The sequence below is a fragment of the Adiantum capillus-veneris genome, chromosome 18 (assembly GCF_014529385.1).
Source record: "Adiantum capillus-veneris isolate H3 chromosome 18, ASM1452938v2, whole genome shotgun sequence".
Taxonomy (NCBI): domain Eukaryota; kingdom Viridiplantae; phylum Streptophyta; class Polypodiopsida; order Polypodiales; family Pteridaceae; genus Adiantum; species Adiantum capillus-veneris.
In genome coordinates, this window is record NC_140948.1 from 106,761,387 (window position 1) to 106,783,804 (window position 22,418).

Sequence of the window (22,418 nt, forward strand, 5' to 3'; positions counted from 1 at the left end):
GCTGAAATTTTGGTAAAATCAGGGGATAAGTCAGATGTGCCCTCTTGGGAGCTGCATGGTTGGCTTTAATGGATGATCAAAATGGACCTCAACTCACTCCTTTTCATTTAACATAAAGAATCCAGATAAATTTTCCTATGTCCATGAAGATTTTTTTCCAACAGCGCATAGTCTTCATTTTTGCTCCAAGAAGATTAAGAGAGATACTAGAATGCCCTTTTCCTGTTGATTTCGATGATTAACTATGAACACTCATTTGATGTGCACGTGTTTGTCCTTATCTAAAGTCGAGCTCCATTGAAGTTTCTGGGGATTGAGTCAATAAAACGTTTGGGTTCTTGCACGTGTGTTCGAAGGGGTTCTTAAAGCATCGTAACTTGGGTAGCCATGGCTTTCTCTTATCCGGAATTTCATGGAAGATGTGATCAAGATGTGGAAGAATTTTTGGAAAAGATAGAGGTTGCCTGCATTAGCAATCGGATTCATGATCCAGCACATATGTTACGTCTTCTCCAGATTTGTTTAAAGAGTGATGCACGAGTTTGGTCCAAAGCAGTTCAAGAGGATTTGCGTGTGGTTGATCCACCTGTAAGATTCAGTTGGGACAATCTAAGGCATGGATTGGAAGTGGAGTTTGTGGAGACAGAAGATCCTGACAAAGTGTGGCAAGAAGTACAAGGTTTGGTGCAAAAGGAAGGTCAGCCAGTAGATGCGTACATACGTAAATTTTCATTGGCATGGGAGCGGATGTGCAAGGCCTTAGAACCACAAGTACCCCCACCTGACATGATGAAGAAGGACAGATTCTTGGCTGGTCTTTGGGAGAATATATGTTGGAGAGTGGAGCTAAAGAAGCCTAGGACATATGAAGATGCATTGGAGGTGGCAAGGAACAAAGAGTGAAAGTTGAGGAAAATGAGCCAGCTAGGAGTAGAGTCTTTGCCCATGAGGTCTGAATTTCAGCCTATGGACTCTTTACAAGGTCACATGCCAAGGGTTCATCATGAACCAATGGTTTCTGTTACTCCTCAAGTTATGCCAACAGTGGTCACTACAGTAGTGCAAGATGATGGGCTAATTAAGGCAAGAAATGAGGCAAGTGGTAGATTTAATGAAGAATCTCAGCCTAAACATGTTAGGTAATGTGGGAAATAATCGAGGTCGAGGGTGGTTTGCAAATTAGTCACGAGGTGAAGAAAGACCTAGGAATGGTGTTGGACAAAGCAATGGTAGATTCTGGAGGCAGACACCCACATGTTATAATTGTGGAGAGTTGGGAAACATCAGCCCGCAATGTGATAAGCCATCAAGGATGGGAGGAGACATGTATCCATTTCCAAGATAGATGCTAACTAGGTCAAATGATTATGGCATCAAAATTAAGGGAGAAAAAGGAACCAGTGGATTAACCCAGGAGGAAAAGGGAAAGACAAAAGTGATAAGTGTAGTCACCTTGGAGAAGGCATCAAAACTAGACATTAGTGATGCCTATTGGGAAGAGGAGCACAGAGGACAAGGAAGGAAGAAGTGCCCCAGGTCCTAGTAAGAATAAGGGAAAGAGCCATGAAGACGAGGATGTCAAGGCCAAGAGGAAAAGGAGGGCTCGTCGCAAGTTTCATGTTTCAGATTTTCCACTAGGGGATGGGCAATTAAGCTATGACTTGAAGGAGGATCTGACAAGCAGGAAGGCAGATGTTACTTTTGGGCAGCTTATAGAGATGGTGCCTAAGATAAAGCGACAGTGAAAGAGGATGGTTAACCCAATGGAGAAAGAGCTAGAGAGAGGTTCGGTGAAGGTGTTGGCAATGGATGAGCTACCAGAAATTTACCCAATAGTAGATGTGTGGCACAAAAGAAAAAATATGGGACAAGGTTATGTGGATGGTGGAGCCCAAATATGTGCCATAACACACTCATGCGTTGAGAAGATGGGTCTTACAGTGACTGGGGTGTCAAGTTTTCGGATCAAATTGACAAACCATCAAAAAGTAAAATGTTTGGGTGTTGTAAAGAGCTTAGAAGTGGAGGCGTATGATGCAAAGGCGGTGGTTGATTTTCATGTGATGCGAGCGGGGTTGGGAGCATATCCTATTATACTTGGTAGACCATGGTTACGTGCAGTGCGAGATGTTCAAGATTGGAGACGTGGTACTATTAGCCTCTATGGAAAGACAGGTGCCAAGAAGCTATATAATATGGACACAAGGAAACAATTGGAAGAGCTTTATGAAGATGAAGCTGAGTCTAGTGATGAAGACTATTCCACAGTGACTGATTGTTGGGTTAAAGGCCCGTGTGCCCGGCTGCCCGTTGTTCAGCCGCCCATGTACAGCCATTCATTTACTCATTCATAATAACTATACTCACACTACACATTGTAGTGTGAGTACCGCCCCGCCACACACTGTGTCTATCTCCTTCTTCGTGTTGGCTCTCTGTGTGTGTGCTCTCCGATCCCAACAAGTGGTATCAAAGCTTGGTAGTGAGAGAATTGAGAGCTTCATCATCATTGTTGAGTGTGTTGAAACTTGCTGCTGTTTCATTGCCGTTTTTCGGTTTCGCGCACGCGCGCATTTCTAAAGAGTAGAAGGTTTTTTTGAGCTTAGCATTGGAAGGTTCAGCACTCCGCGAGTATTTTCATCAGGCGTCCTGGGGTTTAACCCCACTTTCGGAGCCATTCGTGCCATTAGAAATCCCATCCAAGCTACAGACTAGGAGCTGCGTTTTTCAGCTCTCTTTGGTAGTTTTCTGCTGCCAGAGCTTCCATAGCCATTACAGGTGCCATTGTTGCAGTGTCTTCCACTTACGTGAGCCCACAGCTCATTTGAGAGTGTGTAGCCTCTTCTTGGAGTGGCCTCATACACACAGATAGAGTGGGAGTTTGGCGACATTGTCTTCTTCGACTATAGGTACAGGTACAGGTACGGGTACATGTTACAGGTTACACGGAACTTTGGATATAGGTTTCTTCTGTGGTTACAAAACATGTATTTTGACTGTGGGACAGCCATGTATATGGTTGTGGTTTGAGTGGGAGCTTCTACTCTTCTGGGCAGTCTATTTATGCGTGTTCTTGAGCTACAGGTTTACATCATCTATGTATGTTGATGGAAGTGGATATGGCAGTTTGACAGACACTCTTTATGCATGATATTGTGGAGATTTGGTTCACTTATACATAGAGCGGGTTTGCTCTTGCTTGCAGTGTTGCGGTTTGAGTACGGACAGGTACTTGGTTGACAGTAGAGATTGGACTTCGTTGAGCTTGTGCATTGGTTATATGCTCACTTGGATCCATTTATGCTCACGGATTTGTGTAAGCTTGGTCAGCTTATGTCTCTATTGTGGTTATTCAGACATGGAGTATGTTTATGCCTCTATGACAGCTCATTGTTGATGCATTTTGTGGCACGGTTTGCCTAGGCCGATTGAGTTACAGGTGTCACGGGTTTATGCATTTGTTTGTGGATTTCTACGTACGTTTTTTGACCATATTATGGGCTGATTTATACTCTATGCGTTTGCTCTTTGATTGAGCAGCAGGTGTTGTCAGATTTGCAACACTACTTTGTTGTGGCAGTTTGTTGGTTGGTTACAAGTTTCTCATTGTTGCATTCTTGTTGTAATGGGCACTAAAGAGGACACAGTTTTCAATATTGAGAAGTTGGATGGTGCTAACTTCTCATATTGGAAAGATCAGATTTGGGATGTCTTGGTGCAGAAGAAACAGATTCGACCTCTAAAGTTGCAGGGAGTTAAGCCAGAGAACATGGAGAGGGATGATTGGGAGGAGTTGGATGAGATGTGCAGGTCTACCATTAGGCTTTCCCTTTCAAAGTCTGTTTATTACAATGTGAAAGATGCACAGGGTGGAGCTTATGAGCTATGGCAGCGGATTTGCGATATGTATGATAAGCATTCGGCTGCTTCTATGGTGTATTGGACTAAAAAGCTTATTGATTTGCGAATGGAGGAAGGTGCTTCCATGAATGCGCATTTGAATGAGTTCAATACAATTTTCAGCCAACTTGCTACGCAGAAAATTACGTTTGAGGACAATGTAAAAGCTATGTTTTTACTTGTCACGTTGCCTGAGTCATGGGACACATTTAGGACAGCCATAAGTAAGTCGGTTCCTGCGGATGAGTTGACAAGTACTAATGTGGAGTCTAGTCTTCTCACGGAAGAGATTAATCGAAAGAATAATGCAGGTAGTAAGTCTTCTAGTGCAATGGTTGTCAGAGGCAGGACTATGGACAAGTATAAGTCCAACAGGGGTAAATCTAGAAGCAAGCCCCGTGCAGGCACAAGTAAAAAGGATGTGGAATGTTTTCATTGTGGTAGAAAAGGCCATTTCAAAAAGGATTGCTACAAGTGGAAAAGGGAAAATGGAGATGGTAAGAAGAAAGACCATGATGCTAAGGACAAGCCTAAGTCCAATGTCAAGATTGAGGAGTTAAATGCAACACAGGGAGAGTGTAGCTCTCAAGATGACCATGTATGTGCTCCGACTAGTGCTACTAGTGAAGAGCTTGGTGATGTGTTGCTTGCATCCTATTTTGATGACTCTTTTCTTCTCACTCATGAGCGTAGTATGCCTATGGATTGGGTCATTGACAGTGGTGCTTCTTTTCACGTTACGCCTCATAGGTCGTGGTTTCATGACTATGATGCTTCGAGCACAGGTACTGTCAGGATTGCCGATGGGCGTTCTATGCAGATTCATGGCATTGGGGATATTCATTTGGCTATGCCAAACTCTACTACGTTTGTCTTGCAGCGTGTGCGTCATGTGCCAGCTCTTGCAAAAAGCTTGATTAGTGTGGGTCAGTTGGATTCACTTGGTTTCAATGTATCTTTTGGTGATGGAGGTTGGAAGATCACTAAGGGCAGCCTTGTTTTGGTTAAAGGTGCTAAGAGGAATACGTTGTATTCCCTTTGTGTAGCTAGTGTGGCTGATCACATTGTGGGGATCACTGAGCAACCTCCTGCTTCTTTATGGCATCAGCGTTTGGGGCATATGTCACTAAAAGGTTTGAAGTTGTTGGCACGTGCGGATTACATTCCCGTTTCAGATTTTGGTGGTTTTGAGTTTTGTGAGCATTGCCTTTATGGTCGACATGCTCGGTCTTCTCATAAGAAAAGTGTTCCACACAGATCTTTGGAAAAGCTAGCTTTGGTGCATAGTGATGTATGTGGGCCGATGCCCAATGCTTCTCTTGGAGGTGCTATGTACTTTGTTACGTTCATTGATGATGCTAGTAGGAAGATATGGGCATACCCCATTCGTAAGAAGGATATGGTGTTTGATATATTTAAGCAATGGTTGGCTCTTGTTGAGAACCAATCAGGTTGTAAGTTGAAGTGCTTACGTACGGACAATGGGGGTGAATTTATGTCTCATGCTTTCACAACATTATGTGTTGAGCAGGGTATACGGCGTGAGCTTAGTGCTCCTTATACACCTCCTCAAAATGGTGTGGCAGAGCGCATGAACAGGACTATACAGGAAAAAGTCCGTAGTATGCTTTCTATGGCTGGTTTGTCAAATGGATTTTGGGTTGAAGCTGTTGCCACTTCTGTGCATTTGATAAATCGTTCACCTAGTGTTCCTTTGGGCTTCAAAGTGCCTGAAGAGGTATGGACAGGTTTGACACCTTCGTATGGTCACCTTCGTGTTTTTGGCTGTGAAGCTTATGTACATGTACCTAAGGCAAAACGCAGCAAATTGGATCCAAAGAGCAAGAGATGTATCTTCTTGGGTTATGGTAGCTCTGGTGAGATGGGTTATCGATTGTGGGATCCTATTGACAGGAAGATTGTGCGCAGCCATGATGTTGTTTTTCATGAGGACTCTATGTATAGAGCATCACCGCGAACGGTTGAGGTTCGGCGTGTGATATTTGAGGAGGATGGTCATCGGTATGATGGTCCCATGGCTGCTCGTGGGCAGCCCATTGTCCCTCAAGTGGGAGATCAGCCCTTGTTGGGAGATCATGTAGATGTGGGACAGCCAGATCAGCCCTTGTTGGGAGATCATGTAGATGTGGGACAGCCAGATGCACCTCCTGCACAGTCTTTGAGGCGTTCAGAGCGGCGTGCAAGACAGCCTCAGCGTTTTGTGCCTTCTATGGATTATGTATTGTTGACTGATTGCGGGGAGCCATCATGTTATGATGAGGCCATGTCTAGTGTTGACAAGCTCAAGTGGGAGCAGGCTATGCAGTCAGAGATGGATTCGTTGATCCAAAATGAAACGTGGGAGCTTACTCCTTTGCCAAAGGGTAAGAAGGCACTACCATGCAAGTGGGTTTACAAGATAAAACTGTGTTCAATGGATGCAAAGCCTAGGTACAAAGCAAGGCTTGTGGCTAAAGGATTCAAGCAACAGAAAGGCATTGATTTTGACGAGATCTTCTCCCCAGTGGTGAAGATGTCTACTTTGCGTATGTTGTTTGCTTTGGTAGCTACAGAAGACATGGAGTTGAAGCAAATGGATGTAAAGACAGCTTTCTTACATCCGGACTTGCACGAGGATTTGTACATGGAGCAACCAAGTGGGTTTTTTATTCATGGTTCAAAGAAGATGGTATGCCGGCTTCTTAAGACCTTGTATGGGCTGAAGCAATCATCTCGTGAATGGTATCGTAAGTTTGATGCATTCATGAGTTCATTGGGTTATGTACGCAGTTATGAGGACCCATGCCTCTATACTCGCAAGGCTGCAGATGGTAGTCTTATTGTTTTGGTTTTGTATGTGGATGACATGCTGATCGCAGGGAAGTGTATTTCTGATGTGGATGCCTTGAAACATAGTCTACATGAGACCTTTTCCATGAAGGATCTTGGGGATGCCAGTCATATTTTGGGTATGCGGATCACTCGTGATCGTTCTCGCAAGATGCTCTTTCTTAGTCAGAAAGAGTACATTGACAAGGTGCTTGAGCGTTTTCATATGGAAGGGGGGAAGGCCATTAGTACCCCGTTGCCTCCATATGTAAAACTCAGCCATGATGACTGCCCTCAGACAGATTTGGAGACTACAGAGATGTCTCAGATTCCCTATGCGTCAGCTGTTGGTTCCTTGATGTATGCCATGGTGGCTACGCGTCCAGATCTTGCTCATGCAGCTGGTGTGGTTAGCAGGTACATGTCTAACCCGGGCAAGCGTCATTGGGATGCAGTGAGAGGTATTCTCAGATACTTGAGAGGGACTTCAGAGTTGTCCCTATGTTATGGTGAGAAGGATATGTATGTTTGCGGATATACAGATTCAGACTATGCAGGGTCAGTGGACTCGAGGAAGTCTACTAGCGGCTATGTGTTCACAGTTGCAGGTGGACCGGTTTCGTGGGCGTCACGTTTACAGCCATGCGTTGCTTTGAGCACTACAGAGGCTGAATATATGGCTGCCACTGAGACTGCCAAGGAGGCCGTATGGCTCTCACGACTAGTGGGAGATCTTGGTATGGCTGGTGATGCTCCGATTCTACATTGTGATAGCCAGAGTGCCATAGCGTTGGCACGGAATCCTGTCTTCCATGCGAAGACAAAGCACATTGAGGTGAGGTATCACTTCATACCAGAGGTGCTAGAGGACAAGCGCATAGAGCTTGTCAAGGTACACACTGACGATAACCCTGCTGATCTACTCACGAAGTCGTTAGCCTCACAGCGGTTTGCACACTGTAGATCGCTGATGGGTATGGCTTGACTTCTTTTGTTGTACTTTGGCCACTTTAAAGGCACACTGCCTTTAAGTGGGAGATTGTTGGGTTAAAGGCCCGTGTGCCCGGCTGCCCGTTGTTCAGCCGCCCATGTACAGCCATTCATTTACTCATTCATAATAACTATACTCACACTACACATTGTAGTGTGAGTACCTCCCCGCCACACACTGTTTCTATCTCCTTCTTCGTGTTGGCTCTCTGTGTGTGTGCTCTCCGATCCCAACACTGATGAGGACAGTGATAGTACTACCAGTAGCGACGAGGATGTTGATGTTGCATTTCTTTTGATGGACAAAGGAATCCAGGAGTCTGGTTTAGTTGCATTTGCAAATGAGGTTGAAGATGAAAGTGAAGGGCCTTATGAAGTGATTGAAGAGCTGATGCAAACCAAGGTTGAATTGTCAAAGAAGCAAGAATTGATGACACAAATGATCAGTGGAGACCTCTCAGCTATGGAGAAGGAGATATATTTGCACATGCTGGCTAGTTTTCTTGATTTTTTCATTGCTTCATATGAAGAGATTAGAGAGTTCAAAGGAGAAGAGATGAATATAGAGTTGAAAGAAGGTGCTAAGCCAATGGGGCAAAGTCTAAGAAGGATGGGTCAAGAGCAAATGGAAGACTTGCAGGAAGAGGTGGACAAGTTATTGAAGGCAGGGTTCATAGTCCCAGTGGAAACCACAGAATGGGTGAGTCCAGTAGTAGTCAGCCCAAAGAAGGATGGAAAGTGGACGATTTGTTTAGATTTTAAACCCTTAAACGCAGCCACTAAGAAGAACCCATATCCTCTTCCATTCATTGATCAGATCTTGGATTCAGTGGGACAGGTTATGAGAGGTACAATGTGTGTGATGGTTTTTCAGGCTATTTTCAATTGAAGATTGCTCTTAAATACCGAACAAAGACAGCTTTCATTACGCCGTGGGGTTGCCATTGTTACACGGTATTGCCAAATTTTGGGTTGTCAAATGGACCATGTTTTTATCAAGAGAGAGAAAATTGGGTATTGGCACCATTCATTCGTAGTTGTGTTAAAGCTTTTATGGACGACTTTTGTGTCTACAGCAGTAGGGTTGAACACCATGAGAAGCTGCAGATGGTATTGGCTCAATATGATGAATGTGGAGGACAACTAAATCCCCTAGCACATCCAAGAGTGAAGTTATTGGGCCATATGGTGTCAAAAAATGGCATTGAGGCTGATCCAGACAAGGTTAACGCTAGACTTGTAATGAGCCACAAAACTAGCTGAAGCCACAAAAATGGCTCACATTAGGATTCTAGCAAATGAAACATAACTTTTGTATATGACATCAAAATTTCATGAAACTTCTTAATTATGGGTTCAAGATATGAAAAAGGTTTCTAAATACACAATTTACATAAAAAGCTCAAAAATTAAAAAATGACTTTTCTAACATTAGTAAATTTTACGTAAAACTGCACTCCAACACTTAACTTGGAGAAGTAAAAAATGTCGGCAGTCTTCGTATATGGGTTAAAAAAGCCTGGTATATCTATCACATACTTATTGAGGGATTTTTCAAAGAAATTTGGGCTTGCTTAACAATGATTTGATTTACTTTCAGAAGAAAATAGAAAAATTTTGTCCATCCGCACAAACTAGTTGTAGAAGATGGCAATGGAAAGACACCTTTAGACCTTCACTTAGCTCTGTACTAGTTTTTATCAACTCATATTGAGTGTTGGTCATAATTCCCTGAAACCATTTTCTATTTGAACAATTAACATAGTGTTAAGAATATTTTTACAAAAGTCTCAAAAAGCCACAAAAGTGGTTGGTTTTTTACAGGACTAGTGTTAAGTCTATTATTCTTCTTCCATCACCTACGAGTACAAAGCAATTGGCAACCTTTATACACAAAGTAAAGTACATGGCACGGTTTATTCCATTGTCTTCACAGCTTCTTTATCCATTACAACAAGTGGCAAAGCATGATCCATTGCAATGGGATGACAAGTGTGAAGAAGTGTTTCAAGAGGTGAAAGAAGTGTTAGGGGGGGCTGTTAGCCATGCAGGCTCTTGATTGGGAGCAAGTATTTTATGTAAATCCATCAGTAGGGATGATGCCATTGGAGCCATGCTATTGCAAAAGGGGAAGGGCAGCCATTATATGAGGCCAATGTATTGTGCAAGCTGAGCGAAGTTGGTAGCAGAGAGAAAATTCTCGGAAGTAGAGCTAGTGATGGCCAGTGTAATATTTGCTTGTCGACGATTTCATCATTACTTGCTACCACGACCTTTTGTTTTCTTGACAAGTTACACCTTTTTGCCACAATTAATTAAAGGCACTAACATGTCAAATGTGGTGAAGAAATGGGTAATTGAGCTGTAAGAGTTTGAGTTCTCTTTTTTAGTGGAAGACAGTACAAGAGCTATCCTAGCTGATTTGTTGACTTACAAGGAGAATCCCCTTCTTGTTAAGGAAGAGGTGGTGAGAAAGGTAGTTGAAGAAGTTCCACAGATCGTCAATGCACATGTTTTGTTCTTTGATGGCTCATATAGAAAGAGCCATGATGCGGCTTCATGGGGTATAGCACTTTATGATCCATAGGGGAAGCTAGTATGCAAGAGAGGGTTCAAATTGGATACGCATAGTAACAATGAGGCTGAATATGCAACTTTGGAAGTTGGATTACACATTTGTTTGAAGCATGGGATTGAAAGGTTGAGCATAAAAGGTGATGCCTTGTTAGTTGTGAAGCAAGTGTTGGGTGTGTGGAAGAGCAAGAACACCTCATTGAAGGAAATGTGTTTCAGAATTAAAGGCCTGTTAAAAAAGTTTGAAGCATGGAGCATTAGACACATTGAACGGCCTCTAAATGGAGAGGCACATGAAGCAGCTCAAAGCATGATTGGGGAGCTATTTGTGTTGAGGACCAATTCACCTCTTTATCATGGCCGAGAAAGTTTGGCTCAAGAAGAGGAGTTTTTGTTAACAGGAATCATTCCAAAGGACATTCAGAAGTCTAAGAAGTATGGTTTTATGCGTAAAGCATCCAGGTACAACTTGATTGGTGATGTCTTGTACATGAAAGGGGCTAATCTCGTATTGAGACGTGTACCTTGGAGGGAGGAGCTTTATAGAGTGTTGGAAGAGAATCATGAAGGCGCATGTGGCGGACATTCTGCTCTAAAGATCACCTTGCATAAGATTTTGCAAGAGGGGCATGTATGGCCTAGTTTGCACAAGGATGTTCACCATTGGTGTAGGTCTTGCAATAGGTTTCAAGCATTTGGGAAGAGAGTGCTGAAGCCAGAGCTACGAAAAACAATTATGGCCATTGATGTGTTTGAAAAGTTGGGGATTGATGCAATAGGCCCGTTACCTATCACAAGCAGTGGCAAAAGTTATATTTTGACTGCAGTAGACTATCTCTCTAGATGGGCAGAGGCTATAGCAGTAAAACAGATCACTACAAAGAATGTGGAAAAAATTTTGTATGATGAAATATGTTGCAAGTTTGGGGTGCCACTGGAGCTACTTTCGAATAAGGGGCCAGAATTTAGAGCTAAACTGCTAGACTTTTATGCGCAAAGATGAAGATTAGGCAGCAACATACCACTCCTTATTACCCACAATGTAATGGCTTAAATGAAAGATTCAATCGTGAGTTGGTACAAATTCTTTCAAAAGTGATAGAGCACCAAGGAAAGAATTGGGATTTGGAATTGCCTAGTGCATTATGGGCTTACCGTACTTCGTTGAAGATAGGTACAGGGTTTACTCCATTTCATTTGGTATATGGAAAGAAAGCACTATTGCTTGTGGAAGTGGAGCTGCCTGCAATCAAGATGTTAGAGAAGCTGCTTGGGCCGCCTAGTGGTGCAATCAAAGAGAGTCTCTTACAGTTACAAGAGGTTCAACTGGATAGGATGAGTGCATTGGAACATTATGGGCAAATGCAAGATAAGGCTTTGGCAAAGATAAATGAAAAGGTCAAAATTAAGGGTATCAAGAAGCATGACTTGGTTTTGTGCTACAATAGTAAGCTGGACAACACCTTCCAAAAGAAGTTTCAAGTTAAGTGGGAAGGCCCTTTTAAGGTGGTCGAGTGTTTCCCAAATGGTACATATCAGTTGGCTAACTGGGATGGGATTTTACATAAGTCAAGGGTAAATGGATTGCGTCTTAAATTGTATCATGCTAGATTGATGATGGTGGAGCAAGATGAGCTGTCTGCGGAGCAAGTAATGTTGGTGAGGGATGAGGAGACTTGCGACGCGGCGAGTCTCATATCTATTTTTGCTAATGTGAATGATCTAGCAAGCTAGGGGATGGGCAAATTATGCCAGGAGTTTTTTGGAAGAAGTGATTGCGTATATATACATACCCATGCATGGTGCATCGAATAAAGAATTGTCCATTTTCCAGAGCCAGGTCGTTATGTGGGCCCCACATGTGTACATGTAGGACAACATGTACATAGTGCATCGATTTTCATTATCACCAGTACCAGTGTGTTTTTTCTATAATAATGAGGAGTTGGTAGCACGTAAAACTTCTCGAGGAAGCTATCCGCGGGCCGACGACATGAGGTAAGCAGGTGCGTTAGATGGCATCTAGTGGCGTCAGGAGGTCGAATGGGGTCAAGGTTTGCACGTGGATAAGTACATACACAATGTGGGTGTTTTCTTGTGATAACTATACAAAAGGTCATCAGGAGGACCATATTTTGGGGCCACTTCACATGGTGGCGGGATGCATTATTGGAAAAAGTTGAGTGCCAGGTGTGGGGATGGATGCAGCAGGGTGACAACTATGCACTACGAGGCCACTTTTTGGCCTGTTCGAGGTCTATTTGAGGTCAACTAAAAGGCCAAAGGTTCCCAAGTAATAAAGCTAAGTGTGGGAACTGAAAAACCAGAGAGAAGACCAGAAAAAACGTGGAGAGAAGAGGAGGAACAACCGCAAGTGAGTTTTTGCTATTTTTGGAGCATGTTTTGGCCATAAACTGCTCATCCGAGGTCGGATTTGAGCACTTTGACATTGTAAACTGGGGTTATGGGCCGTTCCGGACGCGATGGCGCTGTCCATTTTGCCAAATTGCTCACTATTTATTTTTTTTGGCTGTGTAAGTTTCTTCTATGAGCAAAGCCTCTCCTCCAAATTGTGATTGTATCTGGCATATTTTACCCATATTGTGTGAGCTATGTGCCCCATTGCTGTTGGCCCAAGATCAATTGTATCTAAACATAAAAAATTCTCCTCTTTTGAGATGACTTTTTGGGTGTGTGTGTGTGTGTGTGTGTGTGTGTGTGTGTGTGTGTCTGTGTGGAGTGGGCAAATGGATAGTCTCTCTCTTGTCACTCCGTCGGCGTGTTCCCTGTCTTGGCCAGGTGGGTTGTGTAAGCCGAGTGGTGCTCCATAGCGTGTGTGTGTGTGTGTGTGTATCATCCCAAGAGTGTGTGTCGGGTCAGTATAGAGGCATTGTGTGTGTTTCCATCCCGCTCACACCCTATGAACCCCTTAGCAAGATTCTCATCAATATTTTTTCATAATTCTACCAATTCATCTTGAGATAGCTTGTATATTGGGCCAAAAGGGGGTTGGGTTCCCTCTTGAAGCTCTATAGCACAATGATAGGGTCGATGCTCCGGTAAGAGATCTGCATTCTTCTTCTCAAAAACACCATTGTAATCTTGATATTGACATGGCAATGTCTCCATGATTTTTGTTGTCGACGTGTCGGTTGGTTTGCAAATATCAGGAAAGTTGGATACTTTTTGGCTGCACACATAAAGACCTTGGCTCCAAGATATATAGGCCTAATATGCCTTCCCTTCTTCTTTTGGACTTTTTGTGGTTCAATTCCTCAAGGCCTCCAATTGATGTCAAGATTATGTAATTCAAGCCACGGTAGCCCAATAACAATTGAACTGCTTGGGGTTTGTATAACATTGAATGCTATTCTTGAAACATGCTCCTGCAATGTTACTTCTATGGGGCGAGTTTCATACCTGACATTCCCTGAAGCGAGGGGACAATCATCAATGACTTCTACAATTGCTGGATTAGACTTCTCCACAAGTGGTATGCCTTGTTCTTTTGCAAATTCTTTGTCCATGAAGCACGCCGTTGCGCCTGAATCTAGTAATGATTCACAATCCATGTGCCTACCCGGCATATGGATCTTGACTGGTAGCATAAAACTTGAAGTGGAATAAGCAAGAAGAAAGCGACCTATTTTTGCTTGTCTTTTGTCCAACCGGTCGGTCTCTATTGGGATTGGACGTCCATGTTTTTCGAACACGTTGAGGCCATTGCACCATGAACCTTCATCCTTCTCTTCCTTGGACACTGTTGAACCATGTGCCCCTGCTCTCCACAATACATACATAAGCCATTAATGCATCGCCTTTGCTTCTCCTGGGTTGAGAGAGGTTGAGAGAGGTTGAAATCATGCTGAATCAATTTGCATGGGCTCAATGCTTGATTCATGGCCCTGTTGAGGCGTGTAGCCATTATGTGTCACTTCTGTTTGGGGTCCCAATGGTGCCCCAAGACGCCTCTCTTGTCTCCTCTCAAATAGTCGATTATCCCATTCTATTGCTTGAGAGATGAACTCGCTTAGTGTGTGAACCTTTGGCATAGTCAATAAAAGATCATTTACGTCATTCTTTAATCCCCACCAAAATTGGCTAATGAAATATTCCTCATGCCAAGTTAGATCACAAGTGAGCTGTTGAAATTGGGATGCATAGACGGATGCAGGTTTCGATCCTTGGCGGAGATTTCTAAGTTTGGTTTCAACAAACCTTGCTCTATCAGTATTCCCAAAGGTTCCAGAGAACTCCCGCACAAAAGCTTCAAAGTCATGAAGAAGAGGAGATTATTTTTCAAGTAAGGGAGCAAACCAAGAGAGAGCCGTACCCGAGAGGAGGGTCCCAATAAGGCCTACTTGAGAGGCATCATCTGGATAACGCTCTCATTGCATTCGAATGAAGAGGCGTACTTGTTGGAGAAAACCTCTAAACTTTGATCTAGTCCCATCAAATTTTTTAGGCATGCTGACCTTCGGCTCCTTCTTATGTTGTTGAGAATAGCTAGATCTTGCAGCTTGTGCTTGATGTGTGCTTGTGTCTTGAACCTCTTGAATTTGACGTTGAAGATTTTGCAACACCGGTCCCAAGATTAGGGGTAGCCTTGCTTGCAGTTGAGCGTTACTCTCGCGAAGTTCTTGTAACTGAGCTTGGATGCTTTGCAATGCGTTGATGATACCTTCCATCGTCAGCTCCATGATGGCTTGAGAAGATTGAGAGATGGTGGTCTTTCCAAACTGTTATGAGCGCGTATAGAGCTAGAAGAGAGCAAATGGAGGCGCTCACAATGTACAAGAACTTGGGACTTGATGATAAGATTAATCTTGATTACAAGACTTAATACTTTATTAAGAGAGCTAGATACAAGACTTGGATTACATGACTTGAATACAAGGCAAGGCTTCATTGCAAGGACAAGACTTGAACATAAGAACTAGAAGAGGGATTTCCTCATAGGAGGCTCACAACTGGTGTTGGAAAGACTGAGGGGCTTGTGGCCCAAGACCCCTATTTATGCTAGTGCTTGAGGAGGTTACTTGAGGAGGTTAGGATCTTCTACAACCTTCTTGATCCTTCTAGTTCTTCTAGAACCTTCTTCAACTTTCTAGGTTCTTCTTGAGGAGGTTAGAATCTTCTACAACCTTCTTGATCCTTCTAGTTCTTCTAGAACCTTCTTCAACTTTCTAGAGTTTTCCAGAAACTTCTAGATTCTTCCGGAATCTTCTCCAAGCTTCTAGAAACTTCTAGATTCTTCCGGAATCTTCTCCAAGATTCTAGAAACTTCTTGATCGTTCTGGAATCTTCTCCAAGCTTCTAGAAACTTCTTAATCCTTCTACTTCTTCTAGAACCTTCTAGATCCTTCTTCAACTTTCTAGAGCTTTCTAGAAACTTCTAGATTCTTCCGGAATCTTCTCCATGTTTCTAGAATCTTCTAGATCCTTCTAGATTCTTCTAGAGCCTTCTAGGAATGATGTAGGCGATGATGCAGGCAGCGACTGACTCTCATTCATCCATGTGTCACTCTCTCCTTCATTTCAAGAACCTTAAGAAACATTTGGTTTGAAATGTAAAATTGAAGGGTAAGTAGCAAGTACGGTGATGGTAGAAAATGAAAAGACTTAGTTTTGACTTCTCAGTTCTGTCAAAAAGTCACAATAGGTAGAGCACTTTTTGATGCGAGGAAGGCTTCAATGCTCGAGGATTTCTCAAGCTCAATAAAGAAGTAGTATAGATATCAAAGTATTAAATTTGAGGGCTGAAGTTTCTTTATGGCCTTTAAAAGGAAAAGTAGATGGATGCCTCTAGGGCTCATCTCTCTCTCTCTCTCTCTCTCTCTCTCTCTCTCTCTCTCTCTCTCTCCAACACACACACACACACTAGTGTCCCATGCAAGGGTATAGTAGATTTAAAGTAGGTGTGCTCGGGGTGGTGAGAGAGTAATCGTGGATGTACTGGGCAATCGACTTTTCTACGTCTATCATGCTCTTCTATTTTGGGGCTATTTGAGATTCCCAATGTTTGCAAAAAGTTAGATTTAGTGTATTTTTGCCACTACAATTGCAAATTTTTGGATAGATTTCAAGCTTGCTAACTAATGAAGAAAATTGACAAAATGTTGCAAGTTTTAGTGTCAATACTATCAATTCTTCTAATTTCAACCTAAAATTCAAAAGCCTGTTTTATTATGCAATTTTTTATTTTAAGATTTCTTCCATTAGAAAAAATATTTTTGGTAGGCCCTATTCGAGACTCTCCCCCCTCCTCTCTCTATCTCTCTCTCTCTCTCTCTCTCTCTCTCTCTCTCTCTCTCTCTCTCTCTCTCTCTCTCTCTCTCTCTCATGCACGCACGTGAGTGAAGCACCACTATTTTCAAGAATGTATAACCTCACACGCATCAACAATCGAGATGGTTGTCTCCGCTACTTCCATGCAAACTGCTGGTTAGGGAGCATGATGTTGGCAATTGTCTTGCGAGAGAAGCTACAACTACAGTGCCACAAGTCTAGGGCTCCTAGTCCCAACTCGGTGGCCACAGCTCTGGCACGCGTGTGGGTATGTGTGTGTGTGTGTGTGTGTGTGTGTGTGTGTGTGTGTGTGTGTGTGTGTGTGTGTGTGTGTGTGTGTGTGTGTGTGTGTGTGTGTGTGTGTGTGTGTGTGTGTGTGTGTGTGTGTGTGTGTGAGAGAGAGAGAGAGAGCACTCACGTCTAGTCCTTATGGTAGGCAGCTATGCTAGTTCCCTTTCAGTGCTTCTCCTCTGCATGCAACAAGATTGGCCTTGCAACTATGCTTTTTGGCCTTTCATGTCTCAACTCCTTGCCACACAAGTGATGTCAACAGTGGCTACTCTTCTTACGCCTTGCTCAGCTACGCGATGGACGTTAGGAGCGGAGGAGGTCCTTCCTACACACTCACAACATATTTTCCATTGGAATGCGTAAGCTTAAGGTTTATTGTGGGAAGCATTTAGTTCGCAAGGAAAAATGAAACCAGTTATGTTACCTTTCCAAGAAAATACACACCTGTTTAGAGGTGGAAGCAAGATAGGCAAGTGTTTATGTGTTACCACGGTAGAAAGATCAAGCCATGTCTGTATAGAAAGCCTAAAAGAAAAAACCATGTAATGAAGAGCGAGTTTAGACTCTCTTGGGATATGAGGCGTCTTTTGAAGAACTTGGGACTGTTAACAAACTAAGGACTATGAGCTCAATATTTAAGTGAAAAACCTTTCTTGGTACCTATCTCAAGAAAGAGGAAGATAACTCAAAGATAATAGTAAGCTTGTGTATGTATAAAAGGGAACGGAGTAAAAGGGATAGGGGATTAGGTAAGGTAGGGAGCTAACCAAAAAGATACCTTATATGGCACTATGTCAATATGTAAAAGAATAACTATTGGTTATGACAATATGTAGGTTTGCAATAGTTTAATCAAAATGGACTAAATTGTAGCAAACATAAAGATTTAGTACAATCTATGAAATGGATGGTGGCAAAGACGAATTCACAAAGGAGAAATGGTGGCAAACTAATAAATTTTGTGTTTGTTGCTTATCAAAGCTACTATATTCAGATCAAAATGTACATAATGTGAGGAAGGTTTAGAACATTCTTGACATTGCAATAACATGCGTGCATCAGATAAGCTGGTGGGAATCAAGGATCTAGATGTTTCATGAAGGATCATAGGTTGTGACTTATTGCATGCCTAAAAAAGAGTAGAACGCTAAACTCTATCACTGAGGTATGAATTGTATAAAACAATATGCTATTCATAGATATTGACAATATATAGTAAGAGCATGCAACCTTCTAAAAATACCATTTTCTCTTGCACATATTCTTTCTTTACTATTAAACATCATAATTGACAAGTTTCATAGTAGTTCTTATAAAAATACAGAGACATGTTTTTCTCTTTTTTCATTACCCATTGCATTGAACTTATTGCAACGGTGTAAAGTGAGAGCATAGGGAAATAGCATGCATTAGCGCCTTGGCATTGACATGATACGCACCATCAAAAGCTTATTTGGATACCAGAACATGGCCCCTTTAGCACAAACGTGGTGACCATCCATGCCAAGCAAGGTGCTCACATTGAATAAATCACTACAACAATTTTGGTGTGTGTGTGTGTGTGTGTGTGTGTGTGTGTGTGTGTGTGTGTGTGTGTGTGAGAGAGAGAGAGAGAGAGAGATTATTATGAGCATCTCCATTCTCTCTCTCAAAGAGATTTAAACAAAAAGAATAGCAAATAACATCTTTTTGTTTAAATCTCTTTGAGCGAGAGAATAGAGATGCTCATAATAATCTCTCTCTCTCTCTCTCTCTCTCTCTCTCTCTCTCTCTCTCTCTCTCTCTCTCTCTCTCTCTCTCTCTCTCTCAAAGAGGTGCAGATCACAATGTCGTTAACATGTGCAAGCTTAAAAAAAGAAAAAAAAGTACGGGGGATAGGCCTTTGCAACTATGGCGATTTTGACACACTTACAAGAGCCTTGGCATAGTAGAACTGAGGTGTTTCACTCAGGAGGCTCAGTTATCCGCCCAAATTACTTATAACTGAAGCTCGTGTGACCACGCCCTAAAGTTCGCTTTCTATAGTTGTTAATAAGCCATGATGTTAGGGACACCTAGGCCATAGGGCCTTGCCTTTGCTTTTAGAACCACAAAGCCCTTGGAGAACCCACGATTTTGCGACTCTTGTTTTGAAATTTTATGATCACCTAGCAATCCGCGAGTCACATACTATTTTTGTATTAAAACACAACAAAAATTCCATGTGATTTTAGGCACCCATTTAAAATTACTCTCCATAAATCACATCCTGGAGTATCATCTCTCTATTATTAGAAATTATTATTATCACTATACAACTCTCTTTTTGGCTTTCTAAAAGAAGCCTTAGAGGAGAGTTGAGTTAGTAATACTTTCAATGTTTTAAGTGATGATTGAGACTTACCTTGAATGCTATTTCAATTTTATAATACTAAATGGATCTTTTCATTTCACCTTTCATTTTGCAGCCTTACATGGCTTGACTTCTCTTTCATTCTATTCTTTTAGAATGCTAAAGTGAACATAAGGTAAAGTAGCCAGTTTAGGGATGGTTTACAAACAAGCCTTTTACTTTTAATATTCTTGGGGGAGATTTTGCAAATCTAATCATTTTGAATATTTAAAAATTGCATCAGAATCCTCATGAAAAGATGAATCCGATGATACCAAGATTGATATTTTTTAGATTTTTTTTCAATGCTCCACTTGAGAAACTTCAATTTTAACCTTTTTTGATGCATTAGAAATGCTCAAGGCCTAACTTTGGTACACTTTTCAGCAAATCACAACAAGACACATAAGCAAGATTCTAAGAATATGCCAATTTAATTGTCTCTAAATTGAGGGCAAGTCCGTTCCAAACTTGGGGCCCAAAAATTTTCATCTCTAAATTGGCTACTTTACCCTAGTATAGAATGATTTGTTTACTTTAGCATTTTAAAAGAATAGAATGCAAGAGAACCACAATGTGAGTTTTGCAAAAAAACAAAATGCTAAAGTGAAGCTTCACCTGGTAAAATTCTATACATACATACATATACAGATACATATTTATTTATTTATATTTATATTTACACACACACACACACACACATATATGAGGAAACCATGGTAAAGGAAAGAAAAATCGGTGAAATATGTGAGAACGTAGTTCAAAAATCTTGCAAATTTCAAAATTGTTGCTAGTATTACCGGTTTGCTTCTTTGCGAGGATGAAACTCGATTGCTTAATAAAAGAGACATTCCCAAACAATGCTTCACTTTATATAATTCCAGTTAAACTTAACCTAATGATTTTATCACTTTCTTATTGTTTTAGAAAGCCATCGTGACCCTTTCACGTGTTTTCAATTCATTCAAAACTTAGTCTAGCTACAAGGATAGGGAAGGGACCGAACATAGTGACACAGACGACAGATGATAGGTGTGTGTCTGTGCGTAATGTATGTAGTGTTTGGAAAAGTTCATGAAAAGTTCATTTTTAGAACCTCACACAATTTCACTCATGAGTTTTCCATAAGAAATTAGTTAATAAGTTTTGGAGTAAGAAATGCATGTTTCCAAAAGAGCTGCCTCTTGAGTCTTGGTCATGCCCATTGGACCCAAGTGTACGTGTGTGATTTCCATATATGCGGCCTGACTCTTGACTCTGGTTCTCGTCTGTCCGAGTGTGTACGCAAGGGTGTCGCGTGTGTCCACCTACACCAATTAGCTATATTAAGTCACAAGGCTCTCACTCAAAAAACAACTTTTGTCATGTGGAGCTGCTGTGAAGCTTGAGAAATGGCTAGTAATCATGACAAGCAACATGCTAGTTATAGGATCAGCATCATTATCTTGTGATGAGCCAGGTGCTACGTCAGTACTTGCTGAAGCCCAAGCGCTCATGGATTTCAAGAAAGGTATCGCCGCTGATCCTCTCGGGCGACTCGCATCTTGGGCTAGCTCATCAATCAGGGCCATGCACTGCTTGGAGCGGTATTATCTGCGACGCGCAGAAGCAGCATGTCACCAGCCTTAAACTTGCAAGCTCTAATCTCTCGGGCTCCATATCCCCCTCCCTCGCCTTCCTCCCTGCTTTGTCAGACCTCAACCTCTCCCACAACTTCCTTAATGGAAGCCTCCCCACCAGCCTCTTTCTTCCTCATCTCCAACACCTCGAACTCTCGTCCAACTTGCTCGATGGGTAGCTATCAGACTCCTTTGCAAATCTGTCCGCCCTGCTTAATTACACTTGACTTGAGCCTTAATTACTTTGTTGGTAACATTCCACGATCCTTGGGTCAGTGCAAGGATTTACGAAGGCTTTACCTAGTGGAGACCGGCCTCAGTGGGAGGATCCCATCAAAAATTTGGCAGCCTCCGGCTCTGATCGAGCTCGAAATTGCTGCAGCGGAAGATTCAGCAAGTTTCGAAGCATCTTTGCCCGAGAAATTCCCCAGTTGCCCTACCATCAGGGCTCTGGCGCTTAGCAATGTCATTGCTAGAGGGTCAGCCTTCCCCGCCTATCTGGGCCAGTGCAAGCAGTTACAGGATTTGTTTCTTGATGTAATTGGTCTTGAGGGTGTCATTCCTCCAGAATTTTGGCAGTTACCTTTGCTGCATATGCTGGTGGTGCAGGACTCAGAAGTATCAGATTCCATAGACAACTCTAATGGGAGGCCATTCAAGCTTCACGGGTCGTTGCCGTCGAGCTTTTCCTGCTGTCCAACCATCACAATGCTAGCTAATGTCGACGGAGTTAACCTCACAGGTGAATTACCTTCTTCCTTAGGCCAATGCAAGTCTCTGCAATCGATAGATTTGTCCCATGGTAGCCTTCACGGTGCCATCCCAAAAGCTTTGGGGAACCTTAGTAATCTTGTAGTGCCTTTCCTTTAAAGCCAAATGCTCACAGGGACAATTCCCAAAGAGCTCTTCCAAAGTTCAGGGGGGGCTCACACAACTCGAGCATCTCTCTTTGTATACGACATCTCTTTTGGGGCCTGTACCAGAGGAGCTTTGTAATTGCACCGAATTGGTATGGCTTGACTGGTACACTTGTCATACAACCATCTACAAGGCCCCATTCCCACAACAAATAACTTCAACACCACGTGCAACTACACCAGCTTTGAAGGTAACTTAGGCTTGTGTGGAACCCCCCTGCCAGTGAATTGCTCAAGTAATAAGCCACCCGTTACAAACAACGTATCTAAACCATATGTTGATGAGGGACTGGCATGGTCATTTATAGATTGGGTAGGTAGCTTTGCATCCTTTTGGGCCTTGCTTATAGGATATCCCATTGGATTTGTTTGGGGGTTTTATTTTCTATACCACTTTCGAATCATCCCTAGATAATATTAACATACTTAGCCTTGACTATTATGTATCTTCTAAAATGCAATCATGGTATGTCATATTTAGATATATGGTACCCACCATGGTAGGGTAAACCCATTGAGTCTTGCACCAATCGGTTAACCTTAGCACCCCCTTGCACATTATGTAGGAACTCACCTAGGCACAATACAACACCTCTATCACCCTCATTCCTTCTCTCACACTTCAGAATGAGCACATGA

General features: G+C 42.4%; 1 protein-coding gene across 1 annotated transcript; it reads left to right on the forward strand.

The window, feature by feature from the left end:
- The first annotated feature begins 21,033 nt into the window (after positions 1–21,033).
- LOC147436153 (uncharacterized) lies at positions 21,034–21,732 on the forward strand. Its single transcript, XM_086487832.1, has one exon. It carries the CDS (start codon positions 21,034–21,036, stop codon positions 21,730–21,732), a length of 699 nt encoding a protein of 232 aa, XP_086343958.1.
- Positions 21,733–22,418: the final 686 nt, after the last annotated feature.

Excerpts from the sequence above, each read along its gene's own strand:
- LOC147436153 (XM_086487832.1), top strand. The coding sequence starts at position 21,034 with ATGGGTAGCTATCAGACTCCTTTGCAAATCTGTCCGCCCTGCTTAATT.